This window comes from Etheostoma spectabile, chromosome 3 (genome assembly GCF_008692095.1).
Source record: "Etheostoma spectabile isolate EspeVRDwgs_2016 chromosome 3, UIUC_Espe_1.0, whole genome shotgun sequence".
Classification (NCBI taxonomy): Eukaryota; Metazoa; Chordata; class Actinopteri; order Perciformes; family Percidae; genus Etheostoma; species Etheostoma spectabile.
In genome coordinates, this window is record NC_045735.1 from 25785544 (window position 1) to 25808755 (window position 23212).

Below are 23212 nucleotides of genomic sequence, written 5' to 3' on the forward strand. Positions count from 1 at the left end.
TCTCCTCTCTGCCACTCCAATTAGCTCGGTGACAGGTGCATGTGGAGAAATGAGACAATCAATTACCGTCCCCCCTCTTCTCCCTCTGTCCTCTCATCATCATCTTCCCTGTGTCTTTATCACACTCTGTCCCTCTCCTCTTCCATTCTATTACTCTTAATTTATTGTCTTCTCTTGCTCTTTTTACCCCCAATTTTCCAGTCACACCTTGTCTGGCTTCTCATTGTCTCCTCAAAGCATATCCTCTCTCTCTATCTCTCACACACACACACACACACACACACTCTTTCTACTTATGCCTCTGTTTCACTGCAGCATGCCCACAGTCAGGGTGACGGGGAGGGAAAAAGAGGCAACATGTCATTCAGACTGTGAAGCGTTCTCCTGCTTTCCACTCCAAGACACCAAGCACAGTCACTGCCAGGCATAACACTGATGTGTCTCTACTACTATAGGTAGCACTAAGCCCCACAAAGTCACGCTGAATGCTGCCCAGTCCTCTGTGGGGTCCTCCTGAACATATCTGTTTGCATTACGGAGGCAAACTGGATACATTTCTCAGTCCATTTATTTGTCACTAGTGTCAAATGTATCTGGAAACTCAAAAGGTACCGTGGGTTATTCAAAACACTGATGTCACTGCAGGTTTCAGGGTGGGTCTTCTCGACTGGATGTTTAATGGTGGAAGTTTGCCACCTGCTGGTAATAATCATTACCTTCTCTGGTGTTTCTGATGATTCCTTCAAAGTCCTGACATTTAGTGCTGCCAAACATCCGCAAAAAAGCGTTTCATTCTGTTAAGGCCAAAGGGAAATTCTTGACATCGGACCAAGAGGATCAAATTAAAAGGCTCCAAAATGTCCATGTTGTTCAAATATCCAACCCTGTTTTCAATTTTGAAATGGCTTCAGGCAAAAACATGCTCAACATTTCATGTGTCATTTAATTTTAGTTACTTCGATACAGACCGTCTTTCAAATGCCCAAAGCTCACGCCCTGTATCCATTAACAATACACTGAATGTCTACCAGCTGCAATGCAACGAGCAGTCACTCCCACTGCCGTCTGTTTACATGCTCACGGACATTATTGAATAGCTAGTCATTCACTTACACAGTATAGTCAACAAAAATGAATAACTTCTTTGATATATGCTCAAATTGCATTTTCAGCCAATTCCAAATGTTATGGTTTTACTTTTAGTTAAGTTGTCTGTGAAAAACAATGAACTAAAAACAAGGACTGATGCACCTTAGCTCACAGGGAAAGTTCTGAAACCATATTAAAGACTTAAAGGCAACTTGAAACATGTTTTTCTTTTTTAACCATAGCTCTTTTTGTGCCGCAGTAGGCAGCTGTTTTCAGTAGAAAAGCTCTGATAAATCCACTGCACACCAACTGGCTGGCACAAAACTGGCTAACGAAAAGGCTAACGGTTAGCTAGCTGGTAAATATAGTGGGGCTGTTTGCCGCTAACTGGTATTTCCCTCATAATAGAGACAAAAAGGCTAAAATAGAAATTGGACTTACATTTGCCAAGTGGGATGAATCATGAGTCCCAATGAATGATAATGAAGGCAATGGTTTGCCAACATGGTTGCTAAATGTGCGTGTTCAGATTTCTCCCAAGTGGCTGAAAAATCCCTTTTTACAGGTTTAAATAATAAGTCTTTAGTCAAGTAAGATAATTATGGAGTTTTATTAGTATTAAAGGAGAGATTATTAAAGCGTAAGTCTCGCCAAAAAAAGGGACACTGCTATGATATCATGAATTTCACTATTTTTAAAACATGAAGAAGGCTCGACACGACATGAAACTTTGCTCAAAGTATCACGAGGGGCTCTACACATAAACTCGAGCATGGAGAACATTGTTTGTGTACACAGTTTACTAAACAGAAAGGTTTTGAACAACTCCCTTTAGAAGTTGGTTTTTCTGCTTGCCGCCATCTTGTCAAAGAGTGTTGATCTCCGAATGAACGGATTCTATAGGAGGAAGTGTTGTTCTTATATGCTCCTTTTTAAACTACAAGGTTAATTTTGTTGTTCACTAAAGACTAAAGAACAATTACGTATATCCGTAAATTTATATGGAAATATAAGAAAGCTATTTTATATGGAAGTAAGCTTTAGGAGGGTTTCCATCTTTACACTCCAACCTGTTAAATTGCATTTGGAGATTGACTCTTTTTGACCGGCAAGATGGTGGCGAGCGGAAAAACCAACTGCTAAAGTGTATTGTTCAAAACCGTTCTTGTTCACAAAAAGACCCTAGGTTGCATTTTGACGAGAGTTATGCTTAAAATGAGGATGTATAGGGGTGTCATCTAATCAGCAGGGAATATAACAAGCACACAATGACATACTGACATCTGAAAAATGTATACTATCTATCTATCATGACCAGTGGACAGTCTAGGGTTTAAATCTACTGACTTATGTCACTGACTCTCTTCAACAGGAACCTAAATTCAAGCAGCAGAAGATAAGTGGAGTGAGTACTCTACAGTTTTAGGAAAAATTTGTTATTTAAAGTTTATAGATTAATAGCATAACTGAAAGTTTGTCACTTTGATAAAATGGAGTCATTTTAACAATAGGATGAGTAAAAATGCGATAGGCTGCTTTTGGTAGACACCTGCAGATTGATCATGACTAATGCAGGTGTCCTTGAGCTTTCTTATCATGTTTTAAGTGATAAAATGGTCTTCAGCCACTTCTCCCTTACTGAAACCGTCATTCAGTAAGTACTGAATGACAGTTTACTGATTTACCGTCCATGTAGCAGCCTGACAATGTAGTCATTTTATATATTTTCATGAGATTCACATAAAGATTTGGGTGTGCATAAAAGGTTTAAAAAAAAAAAAAAAAGACAGTTAAGGTTTTTCTTTTTGAATGTGTCATGGCACCATTTATTTATTAAAGTAATGCATAACCTTCCAACTTGATCATTGTACATATGATGAACTTCATGACATTATTAGAATATCAGGCATCAGTCAGATCAGCATCGCCAACAGCAGCAGAAAGAAGCAGCACTTCTGTCGGAACTGATACTGAAAGAGCATGAGTGCTCCTTGTAACAGAGAGGGGAACGGGGAAAGATACCCAAACGCAGATGAGGAAGCATGACATACACAGTGTGGGAGGGGATAAATAAGCAAGAAAAAGCTACTGCGATGAGGAAAAGGAGAAGGACGACACCCATCAAGCGTCACAGGGAAAAGAAGGGGGGAGAGTCACGCAAAGGAGATGAAGAGCAGACGAGAGGCAAAACACCCCTCACAGTGAGAGGAGGAGGAGGAGGAGGAGGAGGAGGAAGAAGGAGGCGGAACAAAAAAGCAACAGGACCAGATCAGAGCCTTCAGACTCTTCATTCTAGTTAACACCACACATAGAATTTATGAATTTATAGAATTCAAGAGTTGTAACACAATGAGATCTATCCATCATCAGTGCAACTCTAGCCTCTATCAGTCTGAATATATTCCTGCCATTTCAAAAGGGCACGCTAGGCTAGGCTAGCGCGCCTGTATGCTAGCGTGCACCCAACACTCACACTAACCCTGTATGACTGAAGCAGGAAAAGCAGCCAAAAAGTTAACACCATGGCCAAAAGCATGCAAGCAATGTGGGAAACAATAAAAAAAAAAAAAGAATAAAATAAAAAAAAAGAAAAGAAAATAAATACATCTTGGGATAAAAAAAAATCTTAATACATTATCTTAAAATTTTCCTTTTCTTGTTTTGTGTTTCATATATATATTCTTAACACACATCTTTGTACATTTTGGTATAAGTTCTCTTTCTTGCAGGGAAGTCTGGGGAAAATGGGTGTTAGATGGTTGAGGGGGGAGGTTTTGGGCCAATCCCACTTCCCTGATTGCCTTGTGCTGATGAAGGGGGGCGCGGCATCACAAAGATGACTCCACCGTTTCAAACGTTTTTGCACACACTAAGTCTCTCATTCTCTGTGGTGAACGTGGGTGATGGCGATGGAAAAAAAGGGGCTCAGCAGGGACAGGACAAGCTTATAAGATGTCCAGAAAGTCCAGGACACAAGAAGTAGGAACAGACTACAAGTCAGTACTTCCTCCTTGGGACCAGAGCCAAAGGCTGCGGTACAGAGTTCCACTATCTCTTATCTGGGAAAAAAAATAAGGATCAAAAAAGGGCAGACATAGGAAGTGATTTATATATTAAGATCTAGTAATTCATATGTTGACACTGAGCATGAATTGAGATACCTTTGTTTCCATCGGTGTCTGCTGCTGACCTCTCTGGCCTTTGGCGTATTAGATTATTGTACTTGGCCTCAACCTCCTGCAAGAGAAACAAAACGGTCACATCAGGCAATATAAGTGTGTAAAAGTCACACTGTTTTATAGGAATGTGTGTTGGTGAGTTTAGTGACTGTTAGATACCTTCAGGTAGTTGAGGTTGACCTGAAGGTTTCTAAGGTGGGACAAGACCTGTCTGCTAAACGAGGAGAGGCTGCCGGCCTGTGACGTTGAAGAAAACCTCAAGTTGATGCCGGAGTCGGCAGCACAGCCTTGTGATGTCCTCAGCTGCTTCCCTGTGGTTGATGCCAAGATGTCATCATCGGTGCTACTCTCCCCTGGGCCACCGTAACCCTCCAGGACTAAATACCCTGCTGAAAGATTTAAGAAGACGCCTTTCAGGACAAGTGCTGTGGAAATAACTGCAGGATCAGGAAGAGACACGGTGCGCCTTACAATGACTAGGGTAACCTGTTACAACCTACAGGGTAATGTATAATGACAACTCAATTGTTCAAACTGTCCGGGCTCACCATAATCTTCAGGAGAATCGAAGAAGCCCGTGTCCCCAGAGCCCAGGTCCTGAGTCGGGTCCTCTGTCGGGGAGCTGTTCTTCTCTGAGCCATTGTGTGCCATCAAGCGTGCGCGGCTGTCTACGGGGGTCCGCAGAGAGGTGGTCCTGAGGAGTCGTGCCCCCGTGGAGCGTTTGGTTTGCTCTACAGCCTCCTGGGACATCAGCTGGGTCACCAACACCTGCTTTAATGCTGCCACTGACGGACAGCAGAGGACGAGGGTTTATGATTGTTTTATATTTACTGTGTACAGCTGATTGATTTGCTGCATATGTAGATTAAGATTTTGAGTCATCTGTGTGCTTACATGTTTTCAATGCTTCGTCTGCTCTGGAAGGAAACATGTTAAACGAGTCTCCTTCTTTGCCATCTTCAGCTACTTGGTAAGGAGGCTCTGGGTCCACAAAACCTTCCTCCTCCTCCTCTTCCTCTGCCTTTACTCCCTCAAAGCGATTATTACCTTGTAGAGAAGTCTGCGTCACAATTCTTGGGGCTGGAATGCTCTCTTTGTCTGAGGGGGTATAATTAGAGAAGGATTTTCTACACAGTTGACCAAGGTAGAATATTTAAAGTAACACAGAGGAAAAACTTTTTTCAGCTACCTGAGGACTGGGTGCTGCCGGTGGATGTACGGTCGGGGTCTCGACTCAGCCTGGAAACACCGGCTGTAATGATCTCCACACCGTCTCTGTCCCCACTGGCACACAAGCAACATCTTATGTTAGTAACAAGCTCAAACCCTGAGAACCAAATGGAACAATGATTGAACAACATACTCAGTCTGAGGTAATGGTATGATGCTGTGAGGTTTGACTTTCATGGCTTCAGCTCTCTGGGTGATTAGACGCTGCCACCTTGTGAAAAGGGGGGGGGGAGAGTTATTAGCACATTTAACAACTGGAGCAATAAAAAAGTAAATAATCAATCAAAAGGTATGTGGTCTTACGTTCTCTGTTCTGAAACTGTGGGCGCCATCAACTCATAGATCTGGGCTCCGTTCTCTGACATGGATAGGACAAAGAAGGACTTGTTGTCTGGCAGGAGAGAGTGTGGACAGAAGATCAGGGTGAGATTAATCACAATACTGAGTGAGCACTAAGCCAAGACTTCCTGATACCTTACTCTGGGTTGTATGCCTGGATGTTGTATAGGAAGGGGTTTGTTTGTTTCTTTGTTTTAATGATTTGCTGTGATCCTGATTTATGAAGTTAATGTTCCGCCAGTTGTTGTGAAATGCAAAACAGAGAAGAGATTGGGTGTTAACTGACCTGTGGCCACAGAGCGCACCAGCACAGAATTAAGTTTAATGATGGGGCTGAAGATATGTTTGGTATCTGCGGTGCCTGCCAGGTTTTTACTGTGACACTTCAGGATCAGACGCTCATCTTGCTTCTGTAGCAAAACCAGGATGTCCTGCAGGAGGAGTGTGTACAACTCTGTAAGGAGACAGAGAGGACACTTACATTTAGTTTTGGCAAGCAATGTCAAAGTTTCAATCAAACTGTGCTGTGCTGATTACAAACCGATAGTCTTGTCTTTGTTCACTTTCCATGAAAGTGGTCCCTCGTGCACCATTGTTCTCTTGGTTAAATCCAAATTCTGAAGGAGGTAGAACGGGAAAATAATTTTAAAGCTTGTAGCACTACCTTTCAACTGAGAAGTTATTTCAACCAGCGCATGTGGGTGTACAAGTGAGTGTGCTTTAACTGAGGCTAAATGGGGTGGTGTAGATTACTCACCTTCAGCTCCAGGATCATGGGGTTGTCTGTCTGCTTTAGAGAGGAGAGGTCCAATCTTCTCTGATAGTCCTCCAATCTCTAGAGGAAGGAGAGACATGGAAACAGAGTAAAGGGGATAAGTAAGCCCCTTTTTAAAAAAGAAGCCACTGCCTGGGGAGCCTTGAAGGCGGTGAAAAAATAAATTGTGGTAGTGCAAGAAAAAGGAAGGGCTTGGGATGAGACAGAAGGGGAGGAAGAGAAAAGTCGATGGGGTGGCATAAATTGGAAAGGAGAAAAAACATCCTACCTGCTTGTCCTCAGATTCCTTCACAGCCTGGTTGACGTGATTGAGGATCTTTCTGCAGCAGTCTGCGGCCTGCTTCACTTTGTCCTTCTCCACTGCGTTGTCTGAAAGATATCATGACAACAAATAAGAAGTAAGGCCTCCTTAGTTCTGCGGGGAGGCTGTCCGGCAAATTGATATTTCTTCTGTCCATTAACACACAATCATTCTCAAAAATTATGATAAAGCAGGGGGCATTATGATCCTGTAATAGCTGGTTATACTTTATCGTTAGTGCATTCTCTCTGTGTGAGAGCCGAACCCCAGCCAAGACTAAAATGATGGACCAAATAATGGTTGTGACATTTCCCAAAATGTGCCCTGCTGCTCCAGGACCATTAAAATTCTAATCTCTCCATTTGTCTCTGTAATTCACTAATGGCTAGTATGTTGCCACACAGAACCTTGCATGAGACTTCATTAGGTCCATTTTTAACCACTTTCATCTTTTTCAAGAGTTCCATCTTTATCTATTGTATTATATTACATTTGGAGAATGAAATCATTTCTAGTCAAGTCAGGAGAGTCTCCAGTAAAAGGCTATGCAACGGTGGAGAAAATAAATGCAATGTTGGTTTGAAACTGTCATTCTTAAAAGTAGATCACAATTCCTCTCCCTGTGACAGAGTCAGTTATTGACTAAGTATTCGTGACTGAGTGGAAGAGACTTTGAAGTGTCTGAATAAGACTGCAGGATGGCATCAGTTTTTGTACCTGCATGAACTATAAGTGGTTTGTATGAATGCTCAAATGTGTTCTGTGGCTCCTCCTGCAGGCACGTTGACATCATTAGGCTTCATGTGTGTCCACAGCCAAAACAAGTGGCTGGCAGGTGCTTTAATCGAGTGTCTTGCCGCAATATATACTACTATACTATATTATAAAGCTGTAGCGATTAGTCCAATGCAAGAAAATGTATCTAATAACTTTAATTTAATTATAAAATAAATTTTTAAAAGCAGAAATGCCAAAGATGTACTGCTTTCCCACACTTCTAAAGAACTCGTACTCTGTTAACCTGTGATGGGAATTTTCATTTCATAGAACAAACAATTAATCAGGAAATTAATCGGTAGACTAATCAAAAATGAAAATGATTATTACATCCAAGACCATGTACACGGTTAGTAGGTAGAGTAATATGTGCACTAGAATAACCATGTGCAACATGCGCAAATCCCTGTAACCTGTGAAGGTACTCTGATTGGTAAGGCAACATTAAAGCACCTGTGTACTTGGCAATGTTCTCTAGTAGCAGGGGGTACTTGGTGAGCCGCTGCATCTCTACGGGAATGATGTCCTTAAGCTGCAGTCGGCGACACAGTCGGTTACTCTCTGCCTCCTGCAAAGCAGAAGAAAAATTATACAGGAGGGGTGAACTTAATCTGTCGCCAAACAGCCATCTTTTAAAAAGTAATAATGGTGACGGAGCAACACTAAATGTAGCTTATGTTTTTACCCAGATAAGTGACATTTCAGCTATTTGTTTTTAAAATTAAACATATATAGAGTACATATATACACATACATATATACATACATACATATATGTATCTCGCTCGTTTACTTTTTCTGTATGACACATTCTGAGCATTCATTCAGCATAGTAGCTAACTAGAAATTTCAAAGGTTACACCAATTTGTAAAGCATAGTGTCAGTACCTGGACAAACGATGTAAACCGTGAGTCTTTCTTCTGTTTGGTCTTTATGATCTCCAGAGCAAAAGGCTGGTTGCTGCAGAAAGTCCCCACCGCCTTCTTGATCTTCTCCTCCTCTCCACCGCTGAACTGTAACCACCCAACACAGGACAGGGCAGAGACGGACAGAGACGGTGATCAGACACCCAGTCAATCTGGGTCAGGGGTAGTTGCCATGGAAATGTCTAGTATTTAACCACTACAAGGAGTAGCAACTCCCAGAAGGGGGCCGGGCTTAATAGACCTCGTAGGTGAGACAGCTTAAGTTTAAATGGAGACTCCATCAATGCTCAGACCCCCAGGGGACCGTTTACTCTACTTATCCTCCTTAGAGATATTTTAGACAAGCCTGCCAGCTGATATGCAGCTAACTCGCATCTAATGTATCACTCATGATACCGAGATGTGGAGATGTCAGCCAAATCTAGGGCACTGTCTGACATAACCATTTATTGAGAAACAGGCTTTTATTTCACTTGCTTGCTTCCACTGGGATAACATTTATTGGCAGAATTTTTACTTTTGTGCCATGTCTAAGGTTTTGTCTTTCAGGATTGAGGGATTTAATGTTAACCCCTACTCTCTCATATTAACAACCGTAAATAACCATTTTCCTGTACATGTGACATATCAAAACTAATGGCATCAAGGCCAAAGAAAGCTATTTCATATCAACATCAACATTTTTATTTCTCGCTATAAAGCAATTTTGGGCAACAGTTCAATTTCTTTGTGCACAATACATTTTTTTCCTACCATATCAGTCATCTTGAAATTTATTCAATATAAGAAAATGTTTGAAAGAGGAAATACAATTTCAGCCCGTGAATTGTACTCACCCAGGAGAGCAAGTCGTCTCCTATCTGATCAATTACAGAAGACTCATTTCTCTTCCGAACGGCTGCCATTTGCTCCAGTATTGAAACTGAAATTCAGAGAGGCACCAATGGACAGTTAGAGTGTGTGTGTGTGTGTGTGCTTGTGTGTGTGTGTGTAAGATAACAAAGATGAAGAATAAAACATGGACATGTGAGAGTGCTGTGTGTACTGCTGTTGTAGTTAGTTTTACTTTAAACTTTAGTTATTCTATATCATTTTCTTTTACTGTGTCTTAATGGTTCAAGATCAGTCATGTGTAGATAAGAATTTATGTTGGATTAATGTGTTGGATTGTGTGTGTGTGTGTGTGTGTGTGTGTGTGTGTGTGTGTGTGTGTGTGTGTGTGTGTGTAAGATTGTTTGTGTGTGTGTGTTTGTGTGTGTGTGTTTGTGTTGTACCATGCAGCTGTAGAATCTCGTCCAGGTTGGTGAATATGTTCTTGATGTCTGCCGGAGGCAGGATGGACTCTTTGGCGAGCTTCTGGTAGAAAATGTGGTCCAAAACTCTCAGCATCCTAACATGCGCACGCTCTGTATAAAACAGCTCTGCAGAAACAATGCAAGATGTTAATTCAAGATGCCAGATCATTTGCACATCTCAACATGATGTACATTCAACAACCACACGGGTTGGATCCCAGCAGATGCCCTGCTGCTGCATATCTCTTTCTTCTCCCTTCTACTCACTATACTCTATTACACAACGGGATTTTAAAGCACATTGAGGGGGAACCTCTTATGTTCTTTGAAAATAAATCTGGCTTTAATGAAATATGTCATATGATGTGAAGTGGTAAGCCATGTCCTCACCATTGATGACTTCCTGTCTCTTGATTTCTTGAGACCTGAGACCTGCAAGGACCTCTCGTCCCACCAGCTGTTGCCAGTTTGGAGGGTCATGCTCGGAGTCTGTTCCCTGGTCGTCCTCACTCTGGACATCAGCAGCACCCAGTCCCTCAAGCCTAGGGCATGACAGAAAGTTAGCTTTTCATCTGGTTACTGAAGTTTCACCACTTAATATCACCACTTTTGTTTAGATGAATTTAAGTTTGAAAATGATCAGGTTTCCTCACCTTCTTATGGCCTTTGGTGTTCCCTCATGGGCTCTACAAAAATGATTAACAATGTAATTAAGGTTAAAAACAAATATTCTCTATGTAAGGAACCTGAAGTGCTACTGCAAATGTGTCTGTAAATAGACCTGTCGCTTTCTCTGTCATCCTCTTGCAGTTGGTCCAGGTTGTAAAGGTCAAAGGGAGAAGCAGGGTATGGCAACCCGTCAAGAGGATCGGACTGAAGGCCGTCACTCAGCCTGGGGGGGCCTGAGGTCGGAGTCCCACCTGAGAGACAAGTAACAAGTTAGAAACAGTCTTTTTCTTCTATTGATGTGCTAAGTCAAGTTGCTCAGTAGCTCACCCATATCAGTGTCTCGGCTAGTGTCTGAGCCATAGGTGGCGCTGTTTGGGGATGATGTGTTGACAGGCATGGAGTGTGTGAGTTCAGAGCCCTCGCTCGATTGGCTGACTCTTAGACGAACAGCTTCCATGTGATCACTTGCCCCCAGCGAAGGTTGAGACAACTGTTTCTGCGGCCTGGGACGACCATCCAAGGCTTTACCCACTGATTACAGAGAAATGTGGAGTCAAAATTTGGAAAAGCTTAAAAAAAAGTGTCATAATTTTCGCTTATTCAAAAGTTGTAACTCACCTGATGCTGCTTCAATGCGGCTGGGCCGACGTTGAGGTCCAAGGATACTGGGAAATCTGGGTTTCTTCACCTTCTCTTCTCCTTCCTTCTCTGTCTTGATGCTTTTCTGTATTTCATTAAAAACAAGTGGGCATGTCAGGTAGATGACAAAGGGTGAGGTAGAAGGGTAAAGGTGCAAAAAGCAATGTTAAGTACCTTGATCTTGGGAAGAAAGTTGATCCTGACCCGTTTGGACTCCAGACTGCGAGGCTCCTTGACCCTTACACCAAGGTGCTTCATGTATGTATAAATGACATACTGCATTGTAGTGCTAAATGAAAACAAAAGGGACAACACTTGAGTTTAGTTGCTCCATTTTGAATTCTAACCGACAAACAAGAGGATGCTACAATCTGAAGTGTCCATATTGCGACATGCACCATATGTCATACCAGCCCTTCTTGTACAATTTCTACACAAACCATCTGGGGTGCGCTGCGACCATATGGCATTTCAAACAAGACAGTTTCAATCAGTCACACTTTTGAATTATTTAATATAAACACACTGCATAAATTACATGTCTTCTTTAAGAGACTGCCTGAGTGTTTAATTTGTAAACTGTGACGGATGACAGCAATATGTTATGTGTTATTTGCCGAAACATCAAAGACTACACTTTAAAGGTTAAAAAATGACTACCACTAACAGATATCATTAAATAAGATAATTAATTTAAAAGGAGTCACAAAGTCAAATAAAGTAATGAATATGTTATTTTATGTTATTGTGGGACACATTAGAGGCTGGAAATGCAATGAAGACACAGATGGTTCGAGAGGCTATGAAAGCCCCTGAAGTCTTAAATGTATTAATCGATAAAGTTGGCTTACCATTTCTCTTCCTCTGTGGTCTGAGTAGTTAACCTAAAAAAAAAATTAATTGAGTGGCTGATTATGGTTAGAAACATTAAATATTTGTGCACCCACGAAGCACATGCTGTTATGAATGGCATGTGTCATGTAACTGTGTGTGCATGTGCTACTTACAGGATATCCTCTATCTTGGCGATGATGTTTTCAGCATATGAGCGCTCTCGCTCCAGAGCGACACGGTCTCTGACTCTCTCTTGGTCCAGTCTGGTCAACTCTACTTCAGCCACCGTTAGGCCCATACTGCGCTTCTGCCTACACGTAACAATATATCAAGTCATATACTGTGGATGGGTTGATCACTTTTTATAAGGATTTATTTTTCTCCATTTGCATGATGTGGCAACCAAATTCACTAGTTCTGCAATTAATCAGAACAAACCACACCATGGTAAATAAAAATTCAGAGCTGACAAGTTTACCTGAAATCCTCAAGGTTCTTCTGGATGTCAGGGAGCAGGGAGTCCTGCAGTGTTTGAACATGTAGTCTGTTTATTTCCTCAGGGATCAGTTCTGTCCGCCGCCGGTCTGGAAACACATGCACACACACTTGCATATAGTGTACGCCAGGTCTCTGATTATGCCAAGTGCACACTTAATATGCACTGTCATAGTTAAGCAACACTTTCTAAACCATCAGAGCATTTGATTTCTTGACACCTTATTTGGGAGTGTGCATGGCTTACAGGGACTGTGTAATGAGAACGGCCAAATGGTTAAATTGACACTTTAAATGACACTTTGCAGACAACCAAATGAAGCTAAAGCACGGCATGAAATACTTACCGAGATCGGTAGAGATGGATTCAGGAACAGCAACTTTCAAATTCTGAAAAAAAAAATTAATAAATACTTTTACATTTCTTTTAAGTGATATTCAATGTCAATGTGAGGAATGTGAGGGCAGATCATAAATCAAAGCACTCGTAATCACATGCCATAACCTATGAATGATGTAATAGTCAGTTAGCTGTGAGTCCATTTTTTGTTCTAACCTGTAAATTTGCTATGTGGAGTTAACTGTGAAAATGCTGAGTTTTTTTTTTTCATCATGTGGATCATTCCATATTTTGTCTAAAATGTAATCAATGGTGTTTAAGATTGGAGTTTGGGCTTTGGATTTAAAGACACCAACAACCACAACAGATGTCATGACTCTCCTTGGTGTAATTAGTTTCATTTTGATAATGTTGTCAAACGTAGGTTTTGTCAAAATGTCTGACTTGTAGTGCCCATATTTCACTATGGGGAAGTAAAACTGCACTTACTGCTCCACGGTCAATGAAAAAGGTGTGAAGGTCCATGAACACCCGTCTGGTCTCTTTGGAGTTGGTCTGCTTGTAGAAGTCAGTATAGAGGTAGCACAGCTAAGAACATCAGAAAACAATGCATTAAAAACAAACAAACAACAACAATAGTGAGCTGTAATGTCTGCCAGGCTGCATGAAAACAGGAAATTAATACATAAAAGATTTCAACAAGGAAGAGAGTCATACCACAGGAGCAGGGTCAAACTGAGAGATAACATGGTGAAGGAAGGCTGCGAGGTGGGCCGGACGAGACTTGAGCTGCTCAATGCTGTTAAAGCTGTTACACTGTCCATTAGTCTGAAACAACATCAGTTCAACAGTTTGCATTCTTCTTCTCTTTTCTGACTTCACGTGTGACACACAAGTTTGAATAATATTATTAAGACCTTGCTTGACAAGAAAAGTTTATTAAAATATGTTTAATATGACAGCTGTGTTTAGTATTATGACATAAATGTTAAGATATTGCCTTGTGGTAAATACCTGCTCCTGGTCTGAATCAAAATAGTCGTCCTCAGCTCCAATGATTTGCGAGACAAGGCGGAAGGAAGAGGGACTGCTAACTGTGGTAGGGGAGAGAGAGTCCTGGGGGGAAAAAAACATTGGTAAATTGTGGAATGTCTTGGTTGTTTATCTTTATCTGTACATGTACAGTATAACCCAAATGACTGGGGTTGACTTGCACTCACAGGGATATTAATCAACATGCAATATCTATCTACTGAAAACACTTTCAAAAATGCACTCCTCAAGTGTACACCAAGAAAGAGTACATTTCTAATGCAGAATTTGTACATGGCTAAAGAGTATAGTTACCAGGTCAGTGGCGTCCTCTGTTTCTGGAGAGTAGCAGGAGTTGAAGCTGTTCCTGGGTGTGCTCTTTGGGCTGGGGAAGGATGACTCTCTTGGGTACAGGCTCTCTGGAGATCCAGGCCCAAAGCCACGAGATACCTGGAGGTGGGATGGAACACAACATTCCATTCTCAATTAATCCCAATTTAACAAAGAAAACTCCAAAAATCTCAACTGATTACAAATAACTAATTCCGTTAGTTATTATACATGACCAACAGTAATTTGAATGCAGATTCAATCCACACATTTATCAAAGCCAAAGCTAAACAGGGATAAGACTGATTTACTTCATTAATTTAGCATGAGGCCATTAATCAATTGCCATAAAGCTACCTAGTATTGGAATGATGCTTTAGTATAAAGTTCAGATGGAAATTTAAATGACGTTGGTTAGAAGCGTGGACAACTTACAGGAGTGCTGCTCCATGACAGGTCTGTACTGTTGTCTCCCTTAAAGATGGAAACGTGCTCGGTCTCAAACATGCTACCATCATCTGCATCACCACTTGGAACAGCCTCCTACAGATTCACACAAGATTTGTATTAAATTATGAAAAACCTTATTACACAGGAATAATACTGTACATATATTTATCAATATTTTATTCTAATCTATAAAATATGACTTTTAACATTGAGAGAGCAGCCTAATATGTTGCAATACATCACAGTGAGTGATGTATATAAAATAAGCTGTAACACAGACACAAAAGAGTGGCTTCCCACAGAGAAAGCCAAATCCTCTAATAAGATTAGGATTATAGTTAGTCTGGAACGATCTCTAGATGCACAACACAACATTACACTGCTTGGATGTTGCTGGTAGATTAGTGTCCCAAGATACCCTATACTATATGCAAGTATATAGAGGGAGTTAGTTCACACTACACAACTTTAGCCCTGATTTTCCAATCTGCATCAGTTTATGGAGCTCTCCAAGAAAATTCCAGATCAGAGGGAAATCTGTGCATTGTTTTGCATCTGCAATACGGAACAAAGCCGTTGAGATAACAGGCTATAAATAGTAAAGACGTGTTGAAACAGGCTATTTTGTGAACGACGACATCAACAAGCATGACTACAAGGAACGTTCCTCGGATTGCTTGGACAAAAAAAAATCTGGCGCTAATATTACACCAGTTCCAGTGTCACTTTTTGGGTATGTTTATTGTGACAAAAAGCAGTTTGAAAACCAAGTATGCACATCGGGGATTCCTCCTAGTGAAAGTTCTTGTAGTGTTTGATCCCCCTGTCGCCGGTCAGTCATGTAGTGTGAATACCACAATGACTTAAAGACTCCCACTTACAAGACAGAAAGTTGTGTAGTGTGAACAGTACAGCGATTGGACGACTTTGAAAGGCATGTTGTGTTAACTTGACTTTACCTGTGTTGCCCCAGTGGCCTTGAAGAGCTGACCCTGCAGCTGAGGAATGTGTTTCTTAGCTTCCTGGATGTCTTTCAGTAGTTTGGGGGAGGGGTTCCTGCTGTACTCCTCCTTCATGACCTTTACAGCAAGAGGGGTGAAATCAAAACAAGCAATCAGGACCAGTAGTATCCCCTTATTAGTATACAATCAGCCTAGTTGACTCTGGTCTGAAGTGTGGGATGTTTAGAAAAATACTGTCTCAATTCATTGCACGAGAAACAGCAGTCTTTTAAGTGTACACATATTGTACTAGCTGCCTCCTACCCAGAACAATGTTTGATTGGAAGATGGATGAGAGCTGATCCTTTCATTTTCATTACAGATAATGAGAAAACATCCCTTTAGATACATAACTGCAATAAAGGGGGGAAATCACCTCACTATTGCAAACACCTACAAAGGAAAACAGTGTTAGAATTGAGAGAAGACATTAAGTGGCAGTGATTGTTGTGCTAACCTGCAACTCCTGCTGCTCTTTTGAGAGCAACTTTTGCAACATGTCAACCCTCTGGTTGCAGACACTGCTATTCTCATCCTGTGGGGAAAAAAGAAAAGGAACTGTGCATTAGACTACAGATGAGAAGCATTCAAGCAAATATTAGATATAGGTAATCCAGATGCATTTAACATATATTTAAGCATACAGAATATGTGTGAAAAGAACGGGATATAGAGAAGCCACTGCAAAACGGAGAGCAAATTTACAAGGAAGAGAAAGACATAGATAACCCAGGTTAATAAACTTGAAGATGATGTGGAGGCAAGAAATAGAGAGAGGTCAACAGAAGTAATTGATGTCTTTCGTACCCATGGTGGTTGAGGGGAGGAGAGGCGGTCCAGAGGACTGTAGGGGCGTTCTGCTGCTGGGGAATTTGGAGAGGAAATGCTAACGCCCAACATTTCAGACTCCGCTTCAGACAAAGGGATCTGGGCGAGCCCTGGAGGACGCCCCAACACTGTGAGGGCCACATAGGAGCCCGCTATAATGGATAGATCAAAGAAAAGTGTCAGTTTTACTTAAAGGTATTATAATTATTTTTTTATGTGGCTTTTGCTAGAACACAGACAGAGGTACTCACATTTGATAAGCTTCACCACCTCAATGTGATTAGAATGTGTAACAAGGGTCCCGTTAACCTGGAAGACAGCAACAGTACTATGTTGAGAATTAAAAAACAAATACTGAGTCCAAAACCTCTCTTTCTAGGTCCAGCTTTACAATGTGACATCTCATTCAATTATCAGATGCAGCATAAATAAAGTACAGCTACTGAATAACCAGAAGGTGGCAGCCTACAGCCTCTGTATTGGCCTTGGAAAAAAAAACAGTGACTTTAGCAGTTTCAAAACATGGAGGCAGATGAACACAATACCTTGATGATCCTGTCTCCTGTCTGAACACCTGCCCGCATAGCAGCCCCATCTGGTAAACACACAGGAAAAAGAGCGTTAAGCAACAGAAGAGGTGAGGAAAGAAATAGAACAAATGGAAGAATGAAATGGATGGAGGGGAAATAGAAGGGAAAGCACATAAGACATACTGCTTCATGGTCTGCATAATGAATACACCATATAGCCTTGACAGACCAGGTGCTGCAAAGTGACTATTTGAGGGCTATTTTGAAAAACCATAACAGTGGTTATATTACGAGAAGGACCTGTTTCACAGCTCCACCCAAAACAAAGGGATTTAGGCATGAGACAGGTTATTATGAGATCCACATGTGACTCTACAGTCAGCAGCATACAGTTGAGAGATTTTGTAGACCAAATACAGTTTTACTAATACACTACTTATGTGCATTTAGGGTTTTCAGTTTAGTATGGAAATTTAACTGGCGTCACTTAACCAAGGACATAATCAGTCTGATCAGTTGAAATGAAAGTAGAAGGCCAAGCGTGGCTAATAACTTGCCACTACATTACTTGTCTATATGAACTGGAAAAGCTGCAGCAGGACACTACAGATACATGTTGTTTGCTTCTCAGTTCACAATGACATGAAAAAGAAGTTGTATGAATTATTCAGATGAAACAAAGTAGATTGCTCTTTGTGTTGAGTTAGTGACTGAAGCACTAATGGGGAGCCATACAGGAATAGTTAAACACTGCCAAGCGCTGGTGGCTCGATCAGTTCCTTCCTCTTCTGCTTCTCTCCCTACTGTGCACACCGTGTAATGTTTTTGTGACCTGATAACAGCCCACATCATCCTTTACAGACAGCAAAAGGCTGCCGGGGAGCATATAAGTATCCTGTCAAAGTCCCCTCTTTATTAAAAGACAACATGATAAAGCAGAAGCTGCAGTTACTGTGAAACTGCTGAAGAGGAAATATACAGTCAATGGCTTCACTTCTCTAAGTAAGTGCCAGACTGGTGGTGCTTGCTGAGCCCCAATTACCCCTCACATTTCAGGGCAAACTACCATGACAGTTTGATGTCAGTGCATTCAAAACGTAGCACACATCTCTATTTCAATTGCTAAGACCAGAAGTAGTCATTGTAACAACATTTTTTTCTTTGTCTTTTTAAATTTGAGGCTCCACCTTACCTTCTTTGACAAGTTGCACAAACACTGGGTTGTCACCACTGACAGTAAGCCCAAAGCCATTTTCATCTTTCTGGATGATTACACATCTCTGGACCAGACCTGCAAGTGAGACAGAAAGACATAACAGTGTTTTCAAAAGGAACAGGAAGTCACTAAAGGAAATGTACTTAACTCACTGGAGCCAGTGCACCGAATAAAACTAAACATCACTGTTGTACTACATGCTAAGCACATATTTTGAACAACCTGAAACATTTTTTGTGAAGGGAGTCAACTCAGTGATAATAATCACACGTTGCAGTTGAAACAGTCTATTAACAGTACTTTATGCTGGTGCTGTCAAACAATTAAAATATTTAATCACAATTAATCACACATTTTTATCTATTCTAAATATCCCTTAATTTCTTTTTGTCCCATTATTTTTCTCATTTTTATGCTCTTATCAATATGGAACGTTTGCTTTGCGCAACTGTTTTTTTTTTAATTGAAAACAACATTGGCACATAGCCTACTGTTGTGTTCAATTCTCACACATAACATTCACACTTTGAGCAAATAATCTCTCACACAATGTTACACTGTACATCAATAAAAGGGTGAAAAAAAATACTTTGACAAGGGGGGGAGGGGAGAATTCGCATCAGCTGTGTACTCGGCCATCAAGTGGTATTTCAGACTGGACGTGCTGTGATGATATCTCAGTTCACAATGACAAAACACACAGATCCCTTTGGTTTTGTCAATGGAACCATTTGGCAACTTTTAAAAAGTAAATTTTGCATTCAGAATCTTATTGGCATTCATCTTGGCGTCTCACGCTCGCCATCCACTCACAACATAACGCTACTACTCTTTGGCCGGCTCGCAAGCACAAACACGTGTGTGCGGCGTGCATGTTATTTTATTTCCGTTCTCGCTAGATCCGTAGTAGTTTTTCTAACATTACTAGTTGTTGCAACAGTATGTGAAAAAAAACCTTTGCTAGGCCAAAAAGAACGTTTATCTTGTGTTAAAAAAATTGACGGTGTTAAAATGGGTTTGCGTTAACAAACAGTTTCTGTCCTTGTCTTTACAGATTATTATGCTACTATAATGCATAAAGTTGCCGGTTTCTGGGTCGGGTTTGCACGGTAATTAACAGTGCGGATTGACTCTTACACACTAGACGCCGACATTGTTGTGTTACAAGTCACGCCTCTTTTTCTTCCGGAATGCTGGCATGCTATGTGAAATCACACCCTGGGGCGGCATTATGCTGGCTTTGGTTGGTACTGTGTCAATAAACAAAGCCGGCATAATGGCAGACCTTCATTGCGCCGCTATTGCGGAATCTCTGTGTGAAAGGGGCTTAGGACTCTGTTGTCAGGATAACATGACAACAACATCCCATAATGTGAGCATGTACATTAAAGAAAGCTTGTTGCTTTGCTTGCTGGCCAGTAATGTGGGTTTTATGTATTAGACATTTATGTATATTAGACATTCATTTGGTGACAAGACACCAAAATTAGAAGAAAAAAATCCTCTTAAATACAAAAACACTAACAATGATGGTCCTTCTGTGTGAGAAGATGTTTGGAACGCCACAGACGTGTTTGGTTATGGTCTCACAAGCCAGAAGAAGGAACGTTACTTTTCAGGTTTTTTTATGATGTGTAGCGCAGCAAAAAGAGATTAGATCTAATCTAATGTCTAGCTGACACTGACTAGACAGGACAGTACAGACAAAAGACCACACAATCCAAAGAATCCAGAATGCTCAAATAGAATAAAAAATGTTCTTATGTTATTATGAACAAGAATTAAGTAGATTTTCCACAACGAAGATTGTATAAGTAACCCAAACTGAGTAAGGTGAGCCTTGAGCTGGTTTCTTGTGCAGAATCAACCAGCGGGTCAGTCAATCAATATGGGCAGTGGTGGGGTGGGGGTTGGAGAGGAAAGAACAGGAGCGAATACACGGAGAGAGGTTAGAGGTGGCAAAAGCCTCAGGCTGGGGGGGAAGGGTTATGGAGAGGGTAAGATCGAGCTGAGGGAGCAGGGGGAAGGGAAAGGGGGAGAGGGCATGGGTGTCAAGGAAACAGATGAAGCCATATGGGTTAAAGATCTGGTGTGAATTTGCCTCTAGATGTTGATCGTTTAACTGTGTTTTATGCTTCACAGTATTTTAGATCTTTGGTTGGCATTTTTAAACCAAGACGTGGAAGCGCTTACATGGTCACTGATCAGGTTAATCCATCTCATCTAAGTTTATGTATTATTCATTGGCTTGACTGATCTGTAATCGGCACCCTTTGCTAAAACACATGGAAATGTACTCTAGAGAATAAACTGACCTTAAATACTGACAATCAAGAAAAGAAGGAACCCAAGTCATTAGAATAACAGCATGCTAAGGTCACACTACCCTCAATTCTAAAAGTCTGTCAAAAGTGCTGTTTCTGTGATAAAGGCTTTTCATCAAATTGCAAATTTCTTCAATTCTAAGTTGGTGCAAGACCAGACACAATGAAGAAAACTGATTCAAACAGAAGGAACTACGCTTTCTTGAATATGATAGTTGAGGATTATCTTGATAATCTGTGTCCCAGACAGAGACTAGACATCAGCAGAAAGTGTTACTTCTTATTTGAGAATTTGTTTCTATCAATTCACTGCATGTGAGGACAGGCACCAGCTAGAAGTCTTTTTGTTGGAAATCTTTAAATGATTTAAAAGTCCCAAGGCATGAAAATTTCACTTTATGAGGTTTTTAACATTAAGATGAGTTCTCCTAGCCTGCCTATGGTCCCCCAGAGGCTAGAAATGGCCATAGGTGTAAACTGAGTCCTAGGTATCTTGCTTTGCCTTTGAGAAAATGATGGGCCGATCTGGAATCCTGCCCCTTATAACCTCATGAGGGGCAAGATTCCAGATCGGCCCATCTGAGCTTTCATTACCTCCCTTTTCTCTGCTTTGCCTGCCCAGAGAATTTGGCCCACCCATGAGAGGGAGACATCATGGCTTTCAAAAGGGCAAAGGGGCAGTTGATCAGAGCCACACCCCCAACCTCCCCATTAATGTGAGAACGTGTCCCAAGAACCAAGAGAACAGTGTTATGAAGACAATCAATAATGAGTCTGCTAATGTGGATTTTGAAGAAATGTCACCTTGTTCAGTGGGCACTTAGCTTTACTCTAAGAAAAATAAAGTCCTTGTACGTATGCAAGCATTATTTTTGTGTGTGCTTCCTTTCTAATCCATTTAGATGATCACTTAACTGAAACTGTGCATCAATATAAGGACCTGGGACCTAGCCTGGGAAAACCCTGACAAACTTCTGGCAAATTTGAGATTTGCTCTGCAAGTCCGTCTGGCCAAGAGCCCATTCAAGCCCATTTCCAATTTTTCCAAACTAAGGTACCAATCACAAACGTTGAGGCGGGCTTTACATGATGACAATAGCACAGCGAATTTCTGTGAACGGGCTCTGCCACGCTCGCTGGTTGAGATGTTTTTCCACCGCTCAGCATATAGTATGTCATCTCCTTTATCACTCTGATTGGTTTAAGATCTATACAATCGCATCCAGAGGCATTTGAGCGGCGTCTGTTGGTGACGCCCCTTTTGACATGGGCTGTGAATAAACCTACCCAGTACCTTCTCAGTTACAACTGAGAAAGGTCTGGTGTCAACCAGGCTACCTGGGACCAAGTGTAAGATTATATTTTAAAGTAAACTATGCAACTGCATCCTGGTAATCCAAAATCTTTTAAATACCGAGCACAGCTGCTAAGGTCTTCCACAATGCAGTGTTTTCCCTAGGTTTGTGAATGACGTAGGTAAACGATTGGTGGGGGGTTAAGGGGTCCTCCCTCAAGAAAATTCACTGTTTTTTAATTAAAAAACATAAGCAATTTCATAATTTTGGACCATTATTGTCACCATATCTGTGCCTAAAACATTGGAAAAGCTAAAGCAGATAATGCATATGACTAAAAAGCTTGACAAAACTTGCTAAGAAGTCCACTGGGGACCAACTACAACCATTAGTTCTGAGTAAAGAGATTTAGTCAGTTTTGATGCTCACACTGATTTTACATTAATTTGGCTTAGGTGGTGCCCAAAATGGCTTGGGTGCTGCATCTAAGCCTTATAAAAAAGTAGGGAAAACCCTGGAATGGATTCCAATAGTGACCATTATTCATTCGGGAAATAGTTACTAAAACGTCCACGAATTGAGATGAAAGCAATGTGTTTAGCTGTATTTTGGCAAACAAGTTGTCATTGTTAGGATTTGCTGCTCATCTTTGTTTTACATGATAGTGAATAAATAGTTCTCAGTTCATGAAGCGACTAAATTAAAAAATACATTTTAAGACGTCACCTTGGGCATAAAATACCAAAAACAATCGTTAATTGCAGCCTGTCAAACCACATATCATCAGGTTTTAGTTGCTGGAGAAGTTCAAACGTGCAGAAAGCATCGTTCAGTTTTCAGACAAAGTCGGGTTAACGATTGTAACTTAATTGCGTATTGATTGTTTTCTTCAGCATGAATTTAACAAAGCAAACAAATCTTGTGTTTATATATCCCAGTTAACATGATCTCTTGGCACTGATTATACAACCAACTCAGAGGGGCATGCAGCTCAGACCTTTGACCATGCAGTCAAATATTATAATGACTAAAAATAAGTGAAAAAAATAAAAGTCTCTCTGCCTAAAACAGACATCTAGTGGCAATTTCACACCAGGATCTGAAGCAAGTTTAGATGCAGCTGTCACACCAGCCATTCCAGCAGGAGCATCTTACCACAGGACTCAGGCTTCCCCTCTGCTAGCACACTGCTGCTGCCACTCTTCTGTACCACCAGAGCTTCTGCTCACAGCCCCCACAACGCAGACCACAGTGCAGACAGCACAGCAGCAAATACACACACACACACACACACACACACACACACACACACACACA

At 41.1% G+C, this 23212-nt stretch overlaps 1 protein-coding gene across 5 annotated transcripts in view; it reads right to left on the minus strand.

Annotated features, from left to right (window-relative positions):
* Positions 1–2892: 2892 nt before the first annotated feature.
* Positions 2893–23212, minus strand: part of arhgef12a (Rho guanine nucleotide exchange factor (GEF) 12a) — a 66585-nt gene continuing 46265 nt past the window's right edge. For 2 of the 5 annotated variants that reach the window (XM_032508646.1, XM_032508639.1), the window contains exons 4-41: positions 23051–23116; positions 18253–18351; positions 17076–17125; positions 16782–16839; positions 16510–16682; positions 16160–16237; positions 15661–15780; positions 14687–14794; positions 14237–14371; positions 13904–14005; positions 13607–13717; positions 13379–13477; positions 12897–12939; positions 12533–12638; positions 12228–12365; positions 12072–12104; positions 11395–11509; positions 11200–11305; positions 10909–11112; positions 10694–10832; positions 10566–10598; positions 10303–10454; positions 9892–10038; positions 9454–9539; positions 8579–8704; positions 8144–8258; positions 6881–6981; positions 6595–6672; positions 6379–6454; positions 6124–6291; positions 5802–5889; positions 5632–5709; positions 5458–5552; positions 5163–5366; positions 4817–5053; positions 4428–4657; positions 4251–4326; positions 2893–4148 (exon numbers count right to left, since the gene is read on the minus strand). In XM_032508646.1, coding sequence (XP_032364537.1) covers positions 4138–4148; positions 4251–4326; positions 4428–4657; positions 4817–5053; positions 5163–5366; positions 5458–5552; positions 5632–5709; positions 5802–5889; positions 6124–6291; positions 6379–6454; positions 6595–6672; positions 6881–6981; positions 8144–8258; positions 8579–8704; positions 9454–9539; positions 9892–10038; positions 10303–10454; positions 10566–10598; positions 10694–10832; positions 10909–11112; positions 11200–11305; positions 11395–11509; positions 12072–12104; positions 12228–12365; positions 12533–12638; positions 12897–12939; positions 13379–13477; positions 13607–13717; positions 13904–14005; positions 14237–14371; positions 14687–14794; positions 15661–15780; positions 16160–16237; positions 16510–16682; positions 16782–16839; positions 17076–17125; positions 18253–18351; positions 23051–23116 — 4184 coding nt within the window. In that variant the 3' untranslated portion in view covers positions 2893–4137. The remainder of the gene's footprint in view (positions 4149–4250; positions 4327–4427; positions 4658–4816; positions 5054–5162; positions 5367–5457; positions 5553–5631; positions 5710–5801; positions 5890–6123; positions 6292–6378; positions 6455–6594; positions 6673–6880; positions 6982–8143; positions 8259–8578; positions 8705–9453; positions 9540–9891; positions 10039–10302; positions 10455–10565; positions 10599–10693; positions 10833–10908; positions 11113–11199; positions 11306–11394; positions 11510–12071; positions 12105–12227; positions 12366–12532; positions 12639–12896; positions 12940–13378; positions 13478–13606; positions 13718–13903; positions 14006–14236; positions 14372–14686; positions 14795–15660; positions 15781–16159; positions 16238–16509; positions 16683–16781; positions 16840–17075; positions 17126–18252; positions 18352–23050; positions 23117–23212) is intronic. The other 3 variants (XM_032508664.1, XM_032508656.1, XM_032508649.1) reach the window with 2 other exon arrangements.